This window comes from Clarias gariepinus, chromosome 13, assembly GCF_024256425.1.
Source record: "Clarias gariepinus isolate MV-2021 ecotype Netherlands chromosome 13, CGAR_prim_01v2, whole genome shotgun sequence".
Classification (NCBI taxonomy): Eukaryota; Metazoa; Chordata; class Actinopteri; order Siluriformes; family Clariidae; genus Clarias; species Clarias gariepinus.
Genome location: NC_071112.1, coordinates 119,941 through 138,555, shown reverse-complemented (window position 1 = coordinate 138,555; position 18,615 = coordinate 119,941). Strand labels below are relative to the sequence as shown.

General features: G+C 37.4%; 2 protein-coding genes across 2 annotated transcripts; both read right to left on the bottom strand.

Moving 5' to 3' along the window:
* Positions 1 to 355: 355 nt before the first annotated feature.
* Positions 356 to 5,585, bottom strand: ccr6b (chemokine (C-C motif) receptor 6b). The gene is made up of 2 exons (XM_053509746.1): positions 5,539 to 5,585; positions 356 to 1,644 (listed from the first exon to the last, which is right to left on the bottom strand). The coding sequence occupies exons 1-2, from the start codon at positions 5,583 to 5,585 to the stop codon at positions 558 to 560; spliced, it is 1,134 nt and encodes a 377-aa protein (XP_053365721.1). The 3' UTR covers positions 356 to 557.
* Positions 5,586 to 8,633: 3,048 nt separating this feature from the next.
* atp6v1c2 (ATPase H+ transporting V1 subunit C2) lies at positions 8,634 to 17,166 on the bottom strand. The gene is made up of 13 exons (XM_053509432.1): positions 17,038 to 17,166; positions 16,460 to 16,527; positions 15,741 to 15,826; positions 15,410 to 15,472; positions 14,802 to 14,896; positions 14,600 to 14,691; positions 14,228 to 14,326; positions 14,017 to 14,085; positions 13,534 to 13,626; positions 11,734 to 11,821; positions 11,369 to 11,466; positions 11,152 to 11,281; positions 8,634 to 8,729 (listed from the first exon to the last, which is right to left on the bottom strand). Exons 1-13 carry the CDS (start codon positions 17,164 to 17,166, stop codon positions 8,634 to 8,636), a joined length of 1,206 nt encoding a protein of 401 aa, XP_053365407.1.
* Positions 17,167 to 18,615: the final 1,449 nt, after the last annotated feature.

The window sequence follows — 18,615 nt, the reverse complement described above, 5'->3', positions numbered from 1 at the left end:
TATACCAAACCTACAGCATTATTTCTGATTTATGCCATCAAGAGATATATTATGATTATTATTTTTTTGTCCATGTTTGTTTTTTTATAGAGTTATCATCCTTATGATGGTTTTGTTAGATTTGGTATGCCAGGTTACTTACCATGCAGCTTTTTGGTGCAGTCTTAATTTGAATTATTGCCCCGCCGATCATAGTAACCATAAACCAATCAAATCACCTGTTACTTGTCAAGCACAGTTATGACAACAGTTTGAAATGCTTTGCAGTAATTGGCTCTAAATTCCAGAGGCGCTGGGCCTCCCAAACCTTAACTGGCCCATTTTACCTGATATCACCCTATATAAAATACCCAGATCAGAACAACCAACCAAAATGTGGTTCAAACACCAAAATGAAACCAATGTGACGAACTCGATATATATACATGAAATCAAATCACTCAAACTTACTACTGGCAAACCTCAGGCTACCATAAAGTCTGATTTGAAGCACCAAATTCAAAAGTTAAAGCAGGATATTTTCCACATCCAGATGAATGTTTGGTCATTTGCCGGACTCACATTGTAAATGAAGAGGGATTCTCAGGATTTGCTGCGGCGATGGATTTGTGAGCAGAAATGTAGAGTTCTGAGGTTTGTTGAGAGGATGGTCTGGAGGAGAAGTATTTTTTCCCTAAGCACCACAAATCCTCAACGATCTGGCAGAAATGGTTCCTGAACTTGACTCCGATGAAGGCGTAAAGAATGGGATTCAGGCAGCAGTGGAGATACGCCACACTTCTGGTCACAGACATGGCCAAGTGTATGTTCTGTTCTGCCTCACAGTCTCTCTCTTTGAACATCCGAGCAGTGTGCATCAGGAGCGTGATGTTATAGGGCAAATGGCAGAGGATGAACACCAGAACTACAGCCAGAACCACCCACAGTGCCTTGTGCCTCTGGTAATTTTGTGCTTTGAGGAGAGTGAAAATGACGCTGCAGTAGCAGAAGCCCATCACCAGCAGCGGGATGAAGAAGCCCACAGATACCTGCATGCTAGGCAGGAAGATTTTCATCAGTTGTGCTGTGCTATTTGTCGCGAAAGTCAAGCCACACTCACCAGCTTGAATCGTCTCATTAACACTGCCATAATCGTTTTGTAGCTCTGAGAATGTGAACGTTGGCACGGATAATACGAAGGCTAACAGCCATATGATTGTGCAGACGAGACGACTGTATGTCCTGGTCCTGGAGCGAATTCCAAATGATCGCCTTGCTTTAACGATGGCAACATAGCGGTCTCCACTGATGCAGGCCAACAGGAGCAAGCTGCTGTACAGGTTAATGCTGTAGCTTCCTCGTAGAACCTTACAAGCCCAGGTACCCATGCTCCAGTTATACTGCTCATTATATATGATCAGAGGCAAGGCGAGAACAAACAGCAGATCTGCCACAGCCACGTTTACTAGGTAGACATCTGTCATGGTCTTGGCTTTTTTGTAAAATGCATATGTGACAAGGACTAGAATGTTGCCCATTAGTCCGAGTGCACAAATGAAAGAGTAAATTTGGTATGTCACCTCATGTTTATAGCTTTTAAATTCACACAATTCATTTTCTGGGTTGTCCTCATAGTCATCTTCATAATTAATTGTTGCAGTCTCCCTGTAAAGGAAGCAGATAGAGTAAACAGTAACTATGCAAATGAAAGAGATCTGGTGTTAGATGCTTTTTCAGTGTGGAATAATATTGTGTTATTGATTGAGATATCTGTTCATGTGTTTGGGTGTGGCCTAAATCTGATTTAAGACATACAACTTTGCCCAACTCTAGCTTACACTGTCATTACTTTAGTTTGTATCGTCCTATAATACTTTAACAAATTTGTTTCTATTTCCTCAAATATATATAAAAAAAGAATCAACGGACACTGTAACTGCTAATGAAATTGCAGGTTATTTAATAATTGCACTCTGCCTTGCAACCATGAGCTGAAATATCTGACTGTTCAATCACTCCCACATGTTTTCATGTCCGAACATTTACCTGCAGGAAAGTAAAAACCTCCTGCCTGCATAACTGTCCTTATGCACACCTCTAGTGTTTGTGTGTGTAACAGTGTAGAATTTTAGTACTTCGACATGATTATGGAAGTAATTAAGCCAAACGTTAGGTGCACTTTATATTTGATATTTGACCTACGAGCTGTAGGCTGATCATGAGTAGTGAATCAGCCACAACACCACCACTAGGTGAATTAAATAACTTTGATTTATTATCAATTATGAACCAGTACTGGTGACAGGCTCATGGGCACCCAAGGAGCAACAGCTCAGCTGTCAGGTCCAATCCCACAGAAAGCCAATGTAGCACAACGTGCTAAAAAAAACCCATCTGTGATAGAAAGGTATCAGAACACTCGGTGCATCACAGCCTGCTGTATACGTGGCTTCTCAGGCAAAATGTTCAAGATCGCCGATCCGCCCTCCGAATTCTCAAGATCTCTATCTGATCAACGATCTATGAACTGATAACAACCTAATGTCGGACACCACAGCACACCTTCAGAGGTCTTGGGAAGTCAGGCCTTGAGGGGCCAGAGCTGTTTGGCAACCTACACATTATTGGGCTAGTGGTTTTAATCTTATGGCAGACCAAGACATATTTCACAAGCAGAAATACCACAGATAATCACAAGAATGCTGATATTTAATAAAACAGCATGATTGTTAGTGTTATATTGCTTTTGTTTTTTTTTTACAACATTTCTATAACCAAGAAGCTCATATTAACTAGTCATGTTATAAAGTATGGCCAAATAATTTGCTTACCTTTGCTCATTCATTAAAAATATTTCTTGACTTACAGTAATTGTAATAACAGTTTTAATATATTATTACCAGAATTGTACCATGATGTAGCAAACCCAGAGAGGTACAAGCGTGAAATGTCAAAGTTGTGTTAGTAATAGTTGTTGATAAAACTCTGTTATACTGAACTTCCAGCAGCCTAACACACATGATGTCGTTATATAATTCCTGCTATCCGTTATCACCTAGATGAGGATGGGTTCCCTGTTGAGTCTGGTTCCTCATAAGGTTTCTTCCTATTACCATCTCAGGGAGTTTCACATAAAACTTAATGCTGGCATAGTGGTTAGTACTGTGGTCTGGCACCTCCAGGGTATGGGTTCCATTCCCACCTCTGGTCTGTGCGTGGAGTTTGCATGTTCTCCCCATGCTTGGTGGGTTTTCTCTGGGTACACCGGTTTCTTCCCACAGTCCAAAGACATGCAGATTAGGCTACTTGGCGTTTTCAAATTGCCTGTGGCGTGTGTGTGCGTATGTTTGTGCGCCCTGCGATGCACTCGAAATTATTTAAACCTCATTGAAAAAAATTTTTTTTCTCCAAATGACTAAATCATCTTTAGTACTTAGTAGAGCCACTTTTAGCTATTATCACCTATTATACAAAAATAAACAGTAAAAAATATATATTATTTATAGATATATATGTATATCTATAAATACATTTTACTGCATTTATAGACAGTAAAATGCTGGATTATTAAAACAAAACTGTTCTTTACTAAAACTACATACAGAAGCTTACTAGCAGTTTTTACAGGTAAAAGGGACCTTTTTTCCAAAAGCTTTTTTTTCCTTCAGTTTATGATCTCTCTCTGTTTCATGACTTGCTGATATCATTGAAGATCAAAAAACAGAAACCCACCTATGAACATGAAAAGATGTTTGTGATTAGACAGCTGTGACTAAACCTGTGTCCTATTTCCTTATCAGATATGTACTTGGTAAAATCAAACCTACACTGTAACGAAGGTTTATTTTTATATATATACCCAAGAGCATGGTGCATTGTGATGAAAAGAGTGATTTGATAAGACATTGATGTTTTTATCAGGAGCATACAGGCTGGGCAAATTATACATCTATTTTTATATCAATATACAGATTCTACACTATACTGTATTCTGGTTAAATAATAATTACGTGTTTGTCAGAATACTTTTTCCTAAGAAAACATGAACATAAGTTATGAGCTTTGGTAGGCCATTAAAATTTTTTTTAACATTTAAACTTCATGGGACATTGAGTTTTATATATATTATATATATAGAATTTTATATATAATTTTTTTTTAGAAATTAGCAAAAATCTCAAGTAAACTTTTTTCATGTTGTCATTATGGGATGTTATGTGTAGAATTCTGAGAAAAAAGTGAATTTAATCCATTATATATATAGTAAGCGTACAGCAGTCTGAATTGTCTTTGGAAGCTTTAGAATTAAGATCTGTTAAGAAAACTAAGAGACTCGAACATGTTACAGCAAAAAGCCTAGTAGTGAGCCTTATCAGATGAGTGGAGGTTATTATAAAAGCAAAGAGAGAGAGAGAGAGAGAAACTCCACATCAGATCATTTTTTTTTGTGACAGGATGCAGTATTCTCTAGAGCAGAAAAGTCACCCTGATTAAAGACTATCCACCTTATATAAAATTGATTTAAATATTTACACAGTATGTACTACAGTAATCATCCTTTCTTATAACTACATGGGGAAACAGAGAAAACAATGACTGATCGGACTTTGCTGGAAGCGGACCGCAGTCACGCAGAGATGAGCACACTGTAGGTACAACATACTGTAACTGCTTTCATGTTGCAAGACTAAACTCTAAACCATTAAAATAAGTGTGTGAAAATAAATATTTCATTACATGTATGAGATGTACAGTACATGAATTGCAAAGTATGTTTTTGCTTTATTTTTAAATTTTACTTATGTTTAATTGAGGCATGTGCCAGACATTTATTTATTTATGTTTTTGTTTTTTTTTACTGAAAGCTTCTTTAAACATATATTTTTATTTAGGCGGTAAATATAGTGTAGTGCATGTGCCGGATTAAAGAACACTATAAAGTTATATTTGCTTCTATAAAATTTCACTGCATGGTGTGAGGACCTGATAATATGTTCAGTACAGTAAGTATAACTACAATGCTGTATATAAACGTGTACTATCAATATTAAACTGTGGCATATTTATCATCCTACACATAATCATAATAATATAATAATATAATCATACAGTTTGTGCCACTGCCATGTCTAATGAGTAAAATGTATATGTATATATTACAGGAGGTCAACATCGCTGGTACAGCAGAGTTCATATGAAACCTAGCTTGTTTTTATTAGAGAGTTTAACATAAGTAAATAAATAAGTTATATGTATAGACATGTGTGTGTGTATATATATATATATATATATATATATATATATATATATATATATATATATATATATATAAATAAAAGCAATGTACTGACCAGTCTAGTGATGTATTCTGCTTTCCCATGTCTTTTCTCCGAAGGGTGTCGTTGCGACTGTAATCCAGCTGTCCTGTGTGACTCACACCTCTGAAACGTATTATTTCAGCAATAGCTCTGTGATGAAGTACAACACCCTTCTTCTCTTTGGTGTTATTTTTCTGTCACAGTCCACTTGCTAAGAGTTACCCTTTGAAGAACGTCCTACCTGTGCTGACAGAGTCCCTGCAGCCTCCCACCATGTGCCACCCCCATGCGAGAAAGGTTTTCTAAGGTAGCTCTGATGGCTGATTCCACTTCGATAGACGACGGTAATGGATTCTTACCAATGTGACTTTTTCATTAACTGGGACAGACTGTAGCGTGGTGTTCTTTTCTATGTTTCTGTGCAGGAGATGCACAAATGAGATAAAAGAAAATTTAGAACGGAGTTCAACATGAAAGCCAACAACCAACTCACCAAAAGTAGAAAAATCCCCTAGAACAGAATACTGTTTTGCAACTAAGCTGTAAAAAAAAAAATGCAGTGTTTGGAGTTCCTGTCAGATTATGAAGTTCCTCGTAAAGAAAACAATAAAATGTAATCGAATACAATGCAATGTTGATTTAATTGTTTGTTTACATACCTACTTACTTAATTCCTTATTTAAGTCCGTAAAGTCCATGCACATTTCTGTAGCTCCAAATAAATGTTTCTCATCTCATAACTATCAGCCTGAACACAGTGTTGGTGTTGATTTAATTTATTCAATGATATGCATGTAATACAGAAAATGTGTGTGTCAAAGAAGCTACTTCTAAAGTTTATGGAACATTGAAGTGATCAATCTTGAAATGATCAGTTGCTAACTTCATCCCTTTTGGAGAGATGATTTTATATGTGGCCCCAAAAATACCCATTTTTCAGCGTTATACAGTCTCGCTTCAAACAATAATCATTTAAAATAAAAATTATGTTTATTTCTTTGAGTATAGATATTAAAATTGGTGTAAGCTTCTAAAAGCATATTAGTTACAGACACGACATAAAAGGACATGAAATTGTATTTAGCAAATGTTTCCTTTTATTTGATGAAGATATAAATGTGTATCCATAATTACAAAAAAATGAATCGGGACATAAGAAGCATTAAGTATTATAAAAAAAAAGGTCTTAACTGATCCTATCTAAAAAGTCGCCTTTTCACCGAGACACTTTAAGCACCGATACCCTGTTTTGGCCGAAACATGTTTTCAAACAAATTGAATCTAGATCTAAAGATTAAATTTCTATAAATAATTTATATGGGTTTAAATCAAATATCTAAATTATCTGCAGGGTTAATTCTGTCCACAATGTGTTTTGTCGAAAAGGTCAAAGAGAACTTATTTGTCTTTTTCAAATTACAATCCTTAAAAATAAACCAAGAGTGGAAAAAATGTAATAAAACCTCTGCTGCAAATATCTGTATCACAATCACTTCCTTTGGGGCTACGCTTTTCATCCAGACTGCGTAAATATAATCTATACAAATTAATAAGTCTAGACATGTTATTGTCACCAGACTGTATAGACGCATTAGCAGTGTTCTTCATTGACATTTACAGTAATGTTAAAGTGAGTTTGAGATACAATAGACTTGATGAAGTGCTTCCCTCTAGTGGATGCAGTCAGTCCTGTAATATACCTCTTTATCCTACAGCCTGTCATGTGAGATTTAGCACATATAACTGTAGTGTCTAAATGAAAAAGAAATGAAAAGGAATGTAGCTTTTACCTTTGACTTGAATGTATATTACAGGCAGATATCTGTTTATTTTAAAATATCGCATCAGCGCCACCTTATGATTGAGATTCTGTTTGTAAATAAGGTGACTGGGCCACGATAATGAAACACACCGGCAACACAACAGAGGGTCAGAGGGTTACCGGCTTGGTACAAGTGGCAAGGAAGCGATATACACTCAAACATTAAGTACAATTTAAATTCATTAATATTAAGACTATTTTTTCTTTTTCACCTAATTTGTTCAGAAATTTAGAACGATTCAGTTCTAAATTTCTGAATTGTTTAATACATTTAGCACCACCAAGGTGCCACTGTTAGACTCCTGAGCAACAGTGTTTATAAAATGTTGTACACGTGTCTATGGATTGTGATCTTTTAATGCTGTCTTCCTGCGTATTGATGCACTTTAGGGTTATGATTATGATTGTTTCATAAATCCCTCCATTCCTGCGCTCACATTCATAAAGTACAGGCTATTTAGAAAACCAGTTAGCTGACAAAATGTCTTTGGATCGTGGAAGAAACCTGAATACCCAGAGGAACCCCATCAAGTCAAAGACAAAGACAGACAGAGGTGAGATTCAAATTCCTGAAGAAGCGAGTGACAATGTTAAACACTAAACTATCGTGCCACCAATTATTTGGTTGGATTCACCCTAATAAAAGCACATGCCATGCTGGCCATCCACAAGCACAGCGCCCTCATATTACAGCCCAGTTTCTCCTTCCCTGCTCAGGAAGAATGCTTGCTTTCTGACTATTGAAACCTCTTTTCAGTGACGTCATCGCACACCATAGAATGGATTGCAGAGATACAACACAATAAATGATGCACAAGCAGGAATTTCTGTTTTATTTACATCCTTGTATGAACTTTTTTTGTTTTTGTTTCTGCTATTTTCTAAATAAACTCTAAATATTTTGGAAGTGTGTTATTACATTCAGGAACCGCTCTGGTTTTACTCTCTTGTCAAAGAACGATCAAAACCATATTGCAAAACAGAAGGAAATGGCATGAGGTTTAATCAGGCTCACAGGGTAGTCATGGTAACTGTGGCCTTGACTGGGAAGTATGTATGAACTGATTTGGGAAAGGGTTGCAGGGGTCAGCAGATGCTAAGTAGTTATAACTGATCAAGTTACTACCTTCACTGAATACATTAAATATAATGTACAATGTTTTTTTTAAGAAATGTTGCGTAGAGTATTTTGAGATTTTTTACACTAATTTACATGGTTTATCAACAAGAGGAATACAAACTGTACTCAGGCTTCTCACAGAAGAGGTTACAACCAACATTCATTATTTTCTGAGATTCTTCGAACTTGATGAGTGTGATTGAGTGATGGTTTGAACTGGAGAAGTCTTTATGTTTGTGAATAACTTAGCATCACATCATTGGTTGCTTTCTTCTATTACATTGATCTCAAAAGTCCTCAACTGGAAAACCTCAAACACAGAGTACAGAGTAGCTTTGGTCCATTTTAAAATGCTTGCCTGGGTCACATGGGCGTGGTGAGTTTGTTTAGTCTGCTAGTGGGAGTCCACTAAATTAATGCTGATTGGATAATGAATGTAGGAGTTGTAATCTTGCTGTCCTATGTTAACCTCTGCAATGTCAAATCCCACCTTAAAAGAGAAAAAAAAACATCAATTATAATATTTTAATACCAACATGCAGTTGTCTTTTAACCAAAGAATATATTTTTTATTATTATTTAATAAAAATATAATTATTGATATAGTGAAACTTTCTATAAAGAGACATTCATTCAACATTAATGGAAGGAGTCTCAAGTGCTACTCTTAAAGCTATTCTTAAAGTCCTCAGGAGGGCTCTGGGGAAGAAGAGAGATCAGTTGACTCATTAAAAAGAGATGAATAGAAAGGCTAGAAAGGGCATGACTGTTTAAACCTGCTAAAGTATAAGCAATAATAAGAATTAGAGCAGTGTGTTTAAATTATTTTAGATCTTAAATGGTCTAAAATTGACAAATTATAAAATATATAATTAAAAATATAAAAGAGAGTATTGCTTTTTTTTCTGTTGAGATGATGTGTTGCCGCCTACTGGACTGAGGTGTGGAGTGGAAAATTGAACAGGAAAAAGTATTATTGAGACATGACATTTAAACAAGAAACCCAAGTTACACTGTACAGTATCTCAGTGTTCATTAATTCGGAGCATTCGTGAAAGAAAATCATGAGATCTTCTCATAGTTTTGACTTATTAGCTCATAATTATGACATCCTAATATCATGAAAACATCAGGTGCTTATCTGATTTAGTCTGCTTTTATTTTTTTCTTGGGTTGAGACACTGAGAGTCCAAACACACACAGTTATACTATATATATATGTTAAAGATCTTTTTTTTTTCTTTTTCAATCACAACACTGGTCAAAAAGTGTTGATTAATAGAACAACTCTGATCTAATGGAATCACAGATTTTGAGACAATGTGAGTACTTAGATACATCTCTGGATGCGCTGGGACGCATCATTAGTGACGTTTCCTGAGATCATCAGGTGTTTCGGGTCTCACAACATCAGACACCCTCTCTCAGGTGACCCAGCCGGGGTTGATCAAGCCCCAACTCAAGACCCAGCAGCATTTGCCCTCTTTGCGGACCACTTAATCCAAATCCACCTCGAGGCTCTTTTTGCGGATTCTGTGATGGATTTGATGGCTCTCCTTTTTGCAGCTCCTGTGATTCCAAGCCTGGCAAAGATCTTGCACAGGGAGCAAGCGACAAAGCCTCTGCACCCTACTTCTATGGGCTCACAGCAAGTCTTTCATGAGCTCCTGGTACTTGAGCCGCTTGCGCTCATTTGCCTCTTCCAAGTTGTCCTCTTACGGGACTGTCAGTACAAACAAAAGAACTTGCTTGGAAGATGCAGATTTCTCTCTCATTGATCACTCAGGTTTGTTGACAGTGAGGTGATTGGTTGCTTTACATCTCAGTTCCCCCTCATGTCTGTGTTTCCTTCTGGCTCTCCCTTTTAGTTATGATGTCATAGTTAGTCCTGCCGGAGTCTCTGCTTTCACTCTACACTAAATATACATTTACATTATACATTATGTGACTGCGACCAGACCAAACTGTTATCTCTACTCTTCTGCTCTCCCCTTTCCTGTTCTCTCTTCCCCTCTCTCTCTTCTCTCTCTCTGTCGAGCTACACATGTCGTTCCTGAGCTGCCAGTGATCCAGACTCCCTCTGCCCTCAGGACCTGTCTGACCCATCCTGGTGCCCCGCTTCTGGTTGGAGATCTCGTCACATGGATGCCCCGTGTGTCTCTTTGGGATGCGTCTGGTGTCTGGGGACGGTTTCACTCTACCATGAAGACGGTTCTGGCCTTGACTGGTGTTGACAGCTGTTTCTCTGAGGACTTGACTTGGCTGCGGTTGCTCAATAGTTCAAGATTGCAATTGTCTCCAATAACCACCTGGACTTCATATTAGCATTAATCAACATCAACTGTTATACTGAACTGACTAACTCATCTAACACACTGTATAAATGCAGATCAATTCCTGCTATCCGTTATTACCCAAATGAGGATGGGTTTCCTGTTAGCTCTGGTTCCTCTTAAGGTTTCTTCCTATCACCATCTCAGGGAGTTTTTCCTTGCCACTGTTGGGAAAGCCCGCGGCTTGCTCACCAGGGACAAACTGACCATCTTAATTCATACACACTCACATTCCATACAGACTTAAATAATTCTTTTGATTGTGTAAAGCTGCTTTGCGACAGTGACGATTGTTAAAAACGCTATACAAAAAAAATTGAATTGAATTGAATATTTAAAATGAGAGTTTTTTTCTTTAATAAATGCAAGGCACATCTCTATAATAGACACTTTTAGTAGTTTTTAATTCTCCATAATCTGTAAGAAATATATCTGCTTGAGACAAACGGAACTGAGTAGAATAAACAGTCTGCCTCTGATTCTCAGCTACAGTATAATAGGGACTTGTTTAGTGGACAGCTCCTGAACATTAGCACTATTCTTAACGCTCATCACAATCAATGGTGCTAAAACACTCACATCCTGTTTTCCCGCTGCAGCCATGGGGTCCAGGTGTGTGAACACAGAGCTAAGTTCCTCACGTAGACGTTTGATCTGCTTCCTCTCTGGCTGGAGCAGAAGAGCCTGGAAACTGACTGGCAGGCCATACCTGAGCCACAACATTACATCACATGTATTAATGTAAATGGAGAGATGAATGAATATACTGTATATATGACAGAGTGACAGATTTTACCTGAGCACTGACTCGACAAACACTCGGAGAGCCTTGATGTGGATCCAGGCCACAAACACTTCCTTTATATTCACCTTCAGCCAGCGCACAAATATTCCCTGGTGATGCAGACAATTTCAACATTATTTTTTTACCTCCGTTAGACTACAGACATACCGTCCCCTTACTGGTCACTTTAATAGGAACACACGCTGATCTCCTTTGAGTTTCACACACAATACACCAACAAGCTCAGGTTCCTGTATCTGTCAGACAGTTTCATCATTAAATCAGATTTATCTCCATCCTGATGTTTGATGTAAACATTAACTGAAGCTGTATTTGCATTTTATTGATTGTGCTGTTGCCGCATAAGTGTTACTCACATACTGGTCTTTCTCATCACTGATGAGACGGCTCATCTCCTGTCGTTGCCACTCTGATTCCTCTAAGTTAAAGTCTCGCACCACAAATCTATTGAGAACCACAAAATGTTTAAGGTCTCAAGAGTATGTTCTTAAACATTTATACTTATAGTACTGTGAAAATGTGTAAAGCCACAACTAATTTCTTTATATTTAGGTTCCATAGACTTTCTTGTGGTGTTTAATGTAGTTTTGAGGAACAGTTCTCCACGCTTCCTGAAGGACTTTAGGGATGGGAAGTTTGTATCATTTTAGTGACTCGGTTCTTTGAATCTTGTTCATCAAAATGAACAAATCTTTTTTAAAGTCATTTAGTTCATTTTGTTCTTTTGATCAAATTCAATTCAATTCAATTTTTATTTGTATAGGGCTTTTAACAATTGTCATTGTCGCAAAGCAGCTTTACACAATCAAAAGAATACCATGGAAGTGTGTATGAGATGTGAATGTGTGTGAATCTGAATGATCAGATCGTCCCTGATGAACGAGCCGAGGGCGACGGTGCTGAGGGAAAAACTCCCTGAGATGGTAATAGGAAGAAACTTTAAGAGGAACCAGACTCAACAGGGAACCCATCCTCATCTGGGTGATAACGGATAGCAGGGATTGATCTGCACTCATACTGTGTGTTAGGAGGCTGGAAGTTTAGTACAACAGATGAAGTTAATTGATGTTAACATCAGAAATAATATAAAATGTTACAATTTCAATAAACAGACCCCAACAAGTCTACATATACAAATTTTGTCTATGGTTCCAGTAATGAAAATATTACAATGAAGTTAAGGACATATTATGATAAACAGAATGAGCAGCTCACCATCATGTCTTCTGGTCCGAATAGTTCGTTCTTTTGTCACGTTTGCTATTACATTTACATTTACATTTAGGCATTTGGCAGACGCTCTTATCCAGAGCGACTTACAAAAAGTGCTTTAATGTTTGCAACTTCGGATACATACTTACACTGGGTTAACTAGGTTAATAACTAAGTACCATTAGTCCAACACATCTGAGAAGAGGGTTTTTTTTTTTTTCGGGGGGGGGGGGGGGGGGGGTGTCTATTATTAATGTCTATGGGAGTCACATGACAAAAGAACAAACGACTCAGACCAGAAGACTCAAAGGTAACTCCTCATTTCTGTTTCCTGTACATAACCTACTAATTTGGCCCTGCTTCGCTCATGCTCGTTCTTCTGAGTCACTGACACAACTGCACCTGTGATGGGTGTGCGCCCAAATCTAATATCGCTCCTCGTTCACTCCGAAGCTCACTAGTTAAGCGGTCTCCCCTTCTGCAGGTGTGTGAAAGAGCAGGGCCGCGGAATTAGGCATGGCTGGTGAGCCATCTATGGTAATGATCCCAGGCTTCTCCCCACGCTATAAAACACATTACAATTTGAAGAAACAGATACAACTTGAGTCGTCGTTTAAAGATTGTCAAAGACTCAGCTGTACAGACATCTAGAGGAAGTTCGTTCCACCACCTTGGTGCCAGAACAGAAAAAAGTCCTGATGAATGTCTTCCTCGATCCCTGAGAGATGGTGGAACGAGGCGAGCGGTGCTGGAGGATCGGGGGAACATGGTGCAGTGCGTGGTGTTACATTATAAATTGTCTTTGGTGACTTTGAAGCCAATCGCAGTAAATTATTTGTTCCAGTTTATTTTATTTAATCTACATCATATGATTTAATTTAATTTGATCTATTAATATAGTATGCACTGAACATGTGTGTGTGAGATCAGGTGCAGTCACTTACTTGTGTATCCTGGCATTGGCTTTAAATTTATTGACAGCGTTCTTAAATAGCGTCACTGTGAAAATCCCTGCATCCTCTTCCTCCAGCAACTTCCTTTGGCACACAATGTAGAGGTTTTAAATACTTTTCACCAGTAAGTAGCACAAGGAAAAGACTATAGTATATACAGTATGTTTTAATTATTTGTATATTAATAAATTGCTATTCAGTGTGGTTGGAAAGCCACCAGTGCAGATAACATAGTGAACAATGCCTGTTCCTTTGCAGACGGACTGCTTAATAAAGAAGAAGTAAAACAGGTTAATTAGAGACACTAAGATGGATATCGATCGTGCAGACTGAGGAGAGATGCTCGCTTCCCATCAGTAACTTTAGACTGAGGTGAGCTTAACCTGCTGACCCGCGGCTAGAGCTGTACTGCACTCGCGACTGTCTGTTGTTAGCCGAGTTGAGAATAAACAGAAGCAAATGACAGGAACTAACCTGCTGGAGCGAGGAACCACAAAATCTGACATGGATTCATAGGTGTTCTCCCACTGCCTGATGCACGTCCTGTAAAAATGTGTTTAATTAAACAGTACTATTAATTACAGTACAAAATTCATTAACAATAAATAGACAAAAAATTTAAAAGCTCTAATAAACAGTAATTAGCGACTGTGGGCTAAACACCACAGAATTAGCACACACTAACCTGGGGACGACAACCAGTAGAGTGGTGAGATACTCAGAGTTGAGAACTAAGTCGTCCTTTCTCACAACACCAGTCAGAGCTCTGGTATGCAGACTTCCCCTGGAGCGTGATGAAAACAGGAAAAATAATGGTAAAGAAACATAACTTCATGGTGGTAACAGTAACTCCAGGCCGCATCACATGACCATTCACACACATTCACATTCCATACAAACTTAAATAATTCTTTTGATTGTGTAAAGCTGCTTTGCAACAATGACAAATATTAAAAGTGCTATACAAATAAAATTGAATTGAATTGAATCACATGACCCTGCTGTTAAATCTTTCCCTATAACAGTAATGTTTTACTACGTACTAAAGAGAACTTACTCCATTTTCTGCTCCAGTGTTCGCAGACTCATTTTCACATCACTGTATGCAGTATTACGAGACTTCAGCTCCGTCTCAACCTGGGCCACTTGCTGACACACACACATGCAGCCACCAACACAGATACACACTCATGAATATTAATATGTTAAAGAGTTATTCTCTAATCATTAGGCATGTGAGGTCCGTGTGGGATGTATACCTTGAGGATAAGATCAGAGAGTGTTTTAAGCGGCAGGGCGGTGGGATATTTGGCTCTGTCCCACTGGAACCTCGTCATATATGCAGTCAGATCCACTGAAAAGTCAGACACCAATCTTATATGTAAAACTATTACTGTTATTATAGGTTAAGATAACTTTTTATATATGAGCTGTTTAGAATGGACAAAACTGTTGGGATGTACTCCTTAATCATTTAAAAAGGATTCAAACATCATATTTAGTACTGTGGAAAAAGTCTTGAGACACCACTCATTTCTTCCCAATATTCTCATATTTCCCTTCTAAAAAGTTAGATTTTCTTGTATTTCAATTGTAGTTGAAACAGATAAGGGGGGAAATGAGACTGCTGCTGAGATTGTTACAATTTAAAAACTGGTTGTTTATTTAGGCACTTTGCAGCCTATCGCAGTAAAACATTTGTTCCTGTTTATTTATTTTAATCTACATCATTTGATTGAATTTAATATGAAGAAATGAGGCATGGCTCAAAACATTTGTACAGGACTGTAGTTAGCAGTAAGTCCTGCTATATTCCTTATATATAAAACAAAACAAATGATTAAACGCCAAAAACATGTTAGCCTACCCCGCAAGGCTTGGAGATACACTTTCAGTGGTGACTGGGGAATTTTGCGACATGCCTTTGGCTCTGGTGAGAAACGTAGAAATGTGAACATATGTTGTTTTGTAAAAGCATGCGTAATGTAACAAATTGTGCATTCTTAATGCCATCTATTCTTACACTCAGGTGACACAGTAACTATGCTATGATATACACAGGTAACAGGATCTGGCCAAGCTGAGAAGAGTGGAAACAGTGGACACCTGCAGTGTCTGCTCTTAGTTAATGATGTCCTTATGAATACGGGGGCTCATTAGCTTAGCACAAAGAGCTGAAAGTGGCTACACCAACATACCTCCATTAGCCAGAGCATTCTCCATGAGCTTGTCACTGGATTGTTCCATTAGCTCCGCTATACACTGAGTTGTTTTCCTCATTATGCTGTAAATGAGAGACAAAGTGTTTGAGTGTGTTATATTCCTGTTTAAAGCAACTTTTTATAGACCGTTCATACATAATCAGTGCATGAGAAACATTTTATCTACCTTAAAAGATTTATATGCCTAGAAAATACCCAATGGCAATTTATCCTACATGTAGATCCAAGGGATATCCTTAAAAAAAACAAAAAACTTTTTTTGTTGATATTCTGATGTTCTGAAACTGTAATTAAAAAGTTTTTTTTACTGTCCCAGACCCGATTGTGACAGAGGTAAAGAGGGCTGTGTTGGTGAAATGGAGAAAAGAAGGAAAAACCCAGGGCTCAGGTTCCACAACACAAGGACGCATGGAACATTGTGAAGTAGCACCTGAAACAAGATCCTGCTGGATTGAGTGTCTCTGCTAATGATAATTGTGATACAGTTGCTTGTGAATTTTCCCACAAGCAACACAAGGAGACCAGACGGATACGTTTGAGGAATTAAATGGAATAACCAATAGAACAACCTCTGATTTTAAAGGTTAATGTGTTGATTAACCAGAGAACAGATTGGGTAAATAAAAGAAATACTTGCTGGACTGTGGATAATACAAGCAGCCACATTTAAAAATAATGAAACTGGATTTGCTCACGTTTCTGTGTAGGAGTCCAGTCTGGAGAGGTCATCGGACACACTGAGCAACGCATCCAGTGTGCCTACCTGGTAAAAACAGTTCATCACATTATTTAGATGTTTAGTCCAAATATTATGAGCTTTAACAGTGACCTGTATGTTTAAGTTCTAGCTTAGGATCACCATAGTTATTATTCAGTGTAAAAAGGTAGATTCACTTTTAAAATTCAGAGAATGAAGTCAGGTATGCGGTGTCCTTCACACGGGCCTACAGTGACAGAAGGACTTGGAGTGTTGAATTGTTTCACTTCAGTTTTTTGACATTTTCCAGCAAAAATTGTTGAACATGCAATTAATATCTTTTAAAATCTATGCAACATAATTGGATTCTCCAAAAGACAGAACCATCAGGGAGACAATCCAACACTCCTGACCTCCAGAATACATTCCGAGCTTACAGTATGACCCTGAGCTGCCTTGCTTATCTTCTGCATGTACTTACTATATATGGTATATTTATATTATTGTCTTTGACAAAAATCTGACATGCTTAAATCCCTCACCCACTCTCAGTCATGAAATTAAACTACTCCTTACCTTCAGCTCTGGGATTTGGAATCTGAAGTAGCTTCCCAGTCCGGCTTTGACTGTGACCCTTTTAAGCTTTTCCAAAGATTGTGAACTGACTTTGTCCAGAGGAACTGAAATCAGCCAGAACTCAGCCATACTTTCTTCACTCACTTTTTAAATGTGGGCCTTTATCACACTTTAAAAACTGTGACAAGAGATGTTCATTACAACCATTAAAGTCATTTACAATCTACACCTTACTAAGAACCGTGTCGGCTTTATAAAGGCATCGTAACATAACATGTCAACTCTGATTTCAACTGACTTCACTGTCTGGAAGGGTTGTGTTTCCAAGACTGGAAGAAAGCAATATGCTAGCAAGTGTAATTACCGTTCAATGAGTCAATAATATGTTTTTATTTTTAACTGAACAGAGCAAACGACACATCACTTACCGTATCTGAGCACATGTTTGGCATAATCTTTGCCTAAAACTGACTTTTAAGCTTTTATTTGTTGAATATACAAGGTGTTCTTTTCTTTGATTAGGACATGGACTAACATATAAATACTCATGTTACAGCTTGTTTATGGCTTAAATAACACCAATATTAATTAATTTAATTATTTCATATCAACTAAAACTTATTTAACATTTAGTAATGTTTTTATAATTTTTTCATGTGCATAATGTAAATTATAAACATTATAAACAAGTATTCAACACTATAAATATGACATATATTCATTAGTATAATTATATTAGAATTATAATCAATTATTTTTAAAATAATAATTCTAAAGATAATGAGAATTTCCATCAGGTATGATTGACTGCTGTTTAACTTTGTGTAGCATCTGTTTTAGATGAACCCTGACAGGAAAAAATATTTAGGATAAAAACTAAACACTTTTTAAATGAGGAATTAAATTGCACAGGATTAAGAAAAGTATAGATGAGTAATAAATGTTCCTACCTTACAGTGAAAGTGTCCATAGTTAAGATCTGATCCATGTAGAATTTTAGTGTATTTGTGTTGTGTCAACGTCAGACTGCGCACAGGTAAAGCAGCTCTTCACACACCCCACTGCACAGGAGAATGCTCTCATCTGCTCCCCCCCAACACACACACACACACACACACACACACACACACACACACACATTACTGGGGTGTAACAGGTAGGACTGACGTAATTTCCTTATTGCGGATGAAAACCTGAACACCCGCGGCATACTGTATATACAGTATACAGGTGCATTTCAATAAATTAGAATATCATTGAAAAGTTGATTTATTTCAGTCATTCAATTCAAAAGTGACATTTGTATATTATATAGATCCACTACACACAAACTGGTATATTTTAAGTGTTTATTTCTTTTCATTTTAACGATTATGGCTGACTGCCACTGAAAATCCAAAATTCAGAGTCTCAGAAAATTAGAATATTCTGAAAAAATTTAATATTGGAGACTCATGATGTCACAGTTGATGTCAACTCAAAACACCTGCAATGGGTTTCTGAGACTTTAAATGGTCTCTCTGTCTGGTTCTGTGGCCACAAAAGATCAAGGCTAAAAAAGCTGGCTGTTTACAGAGT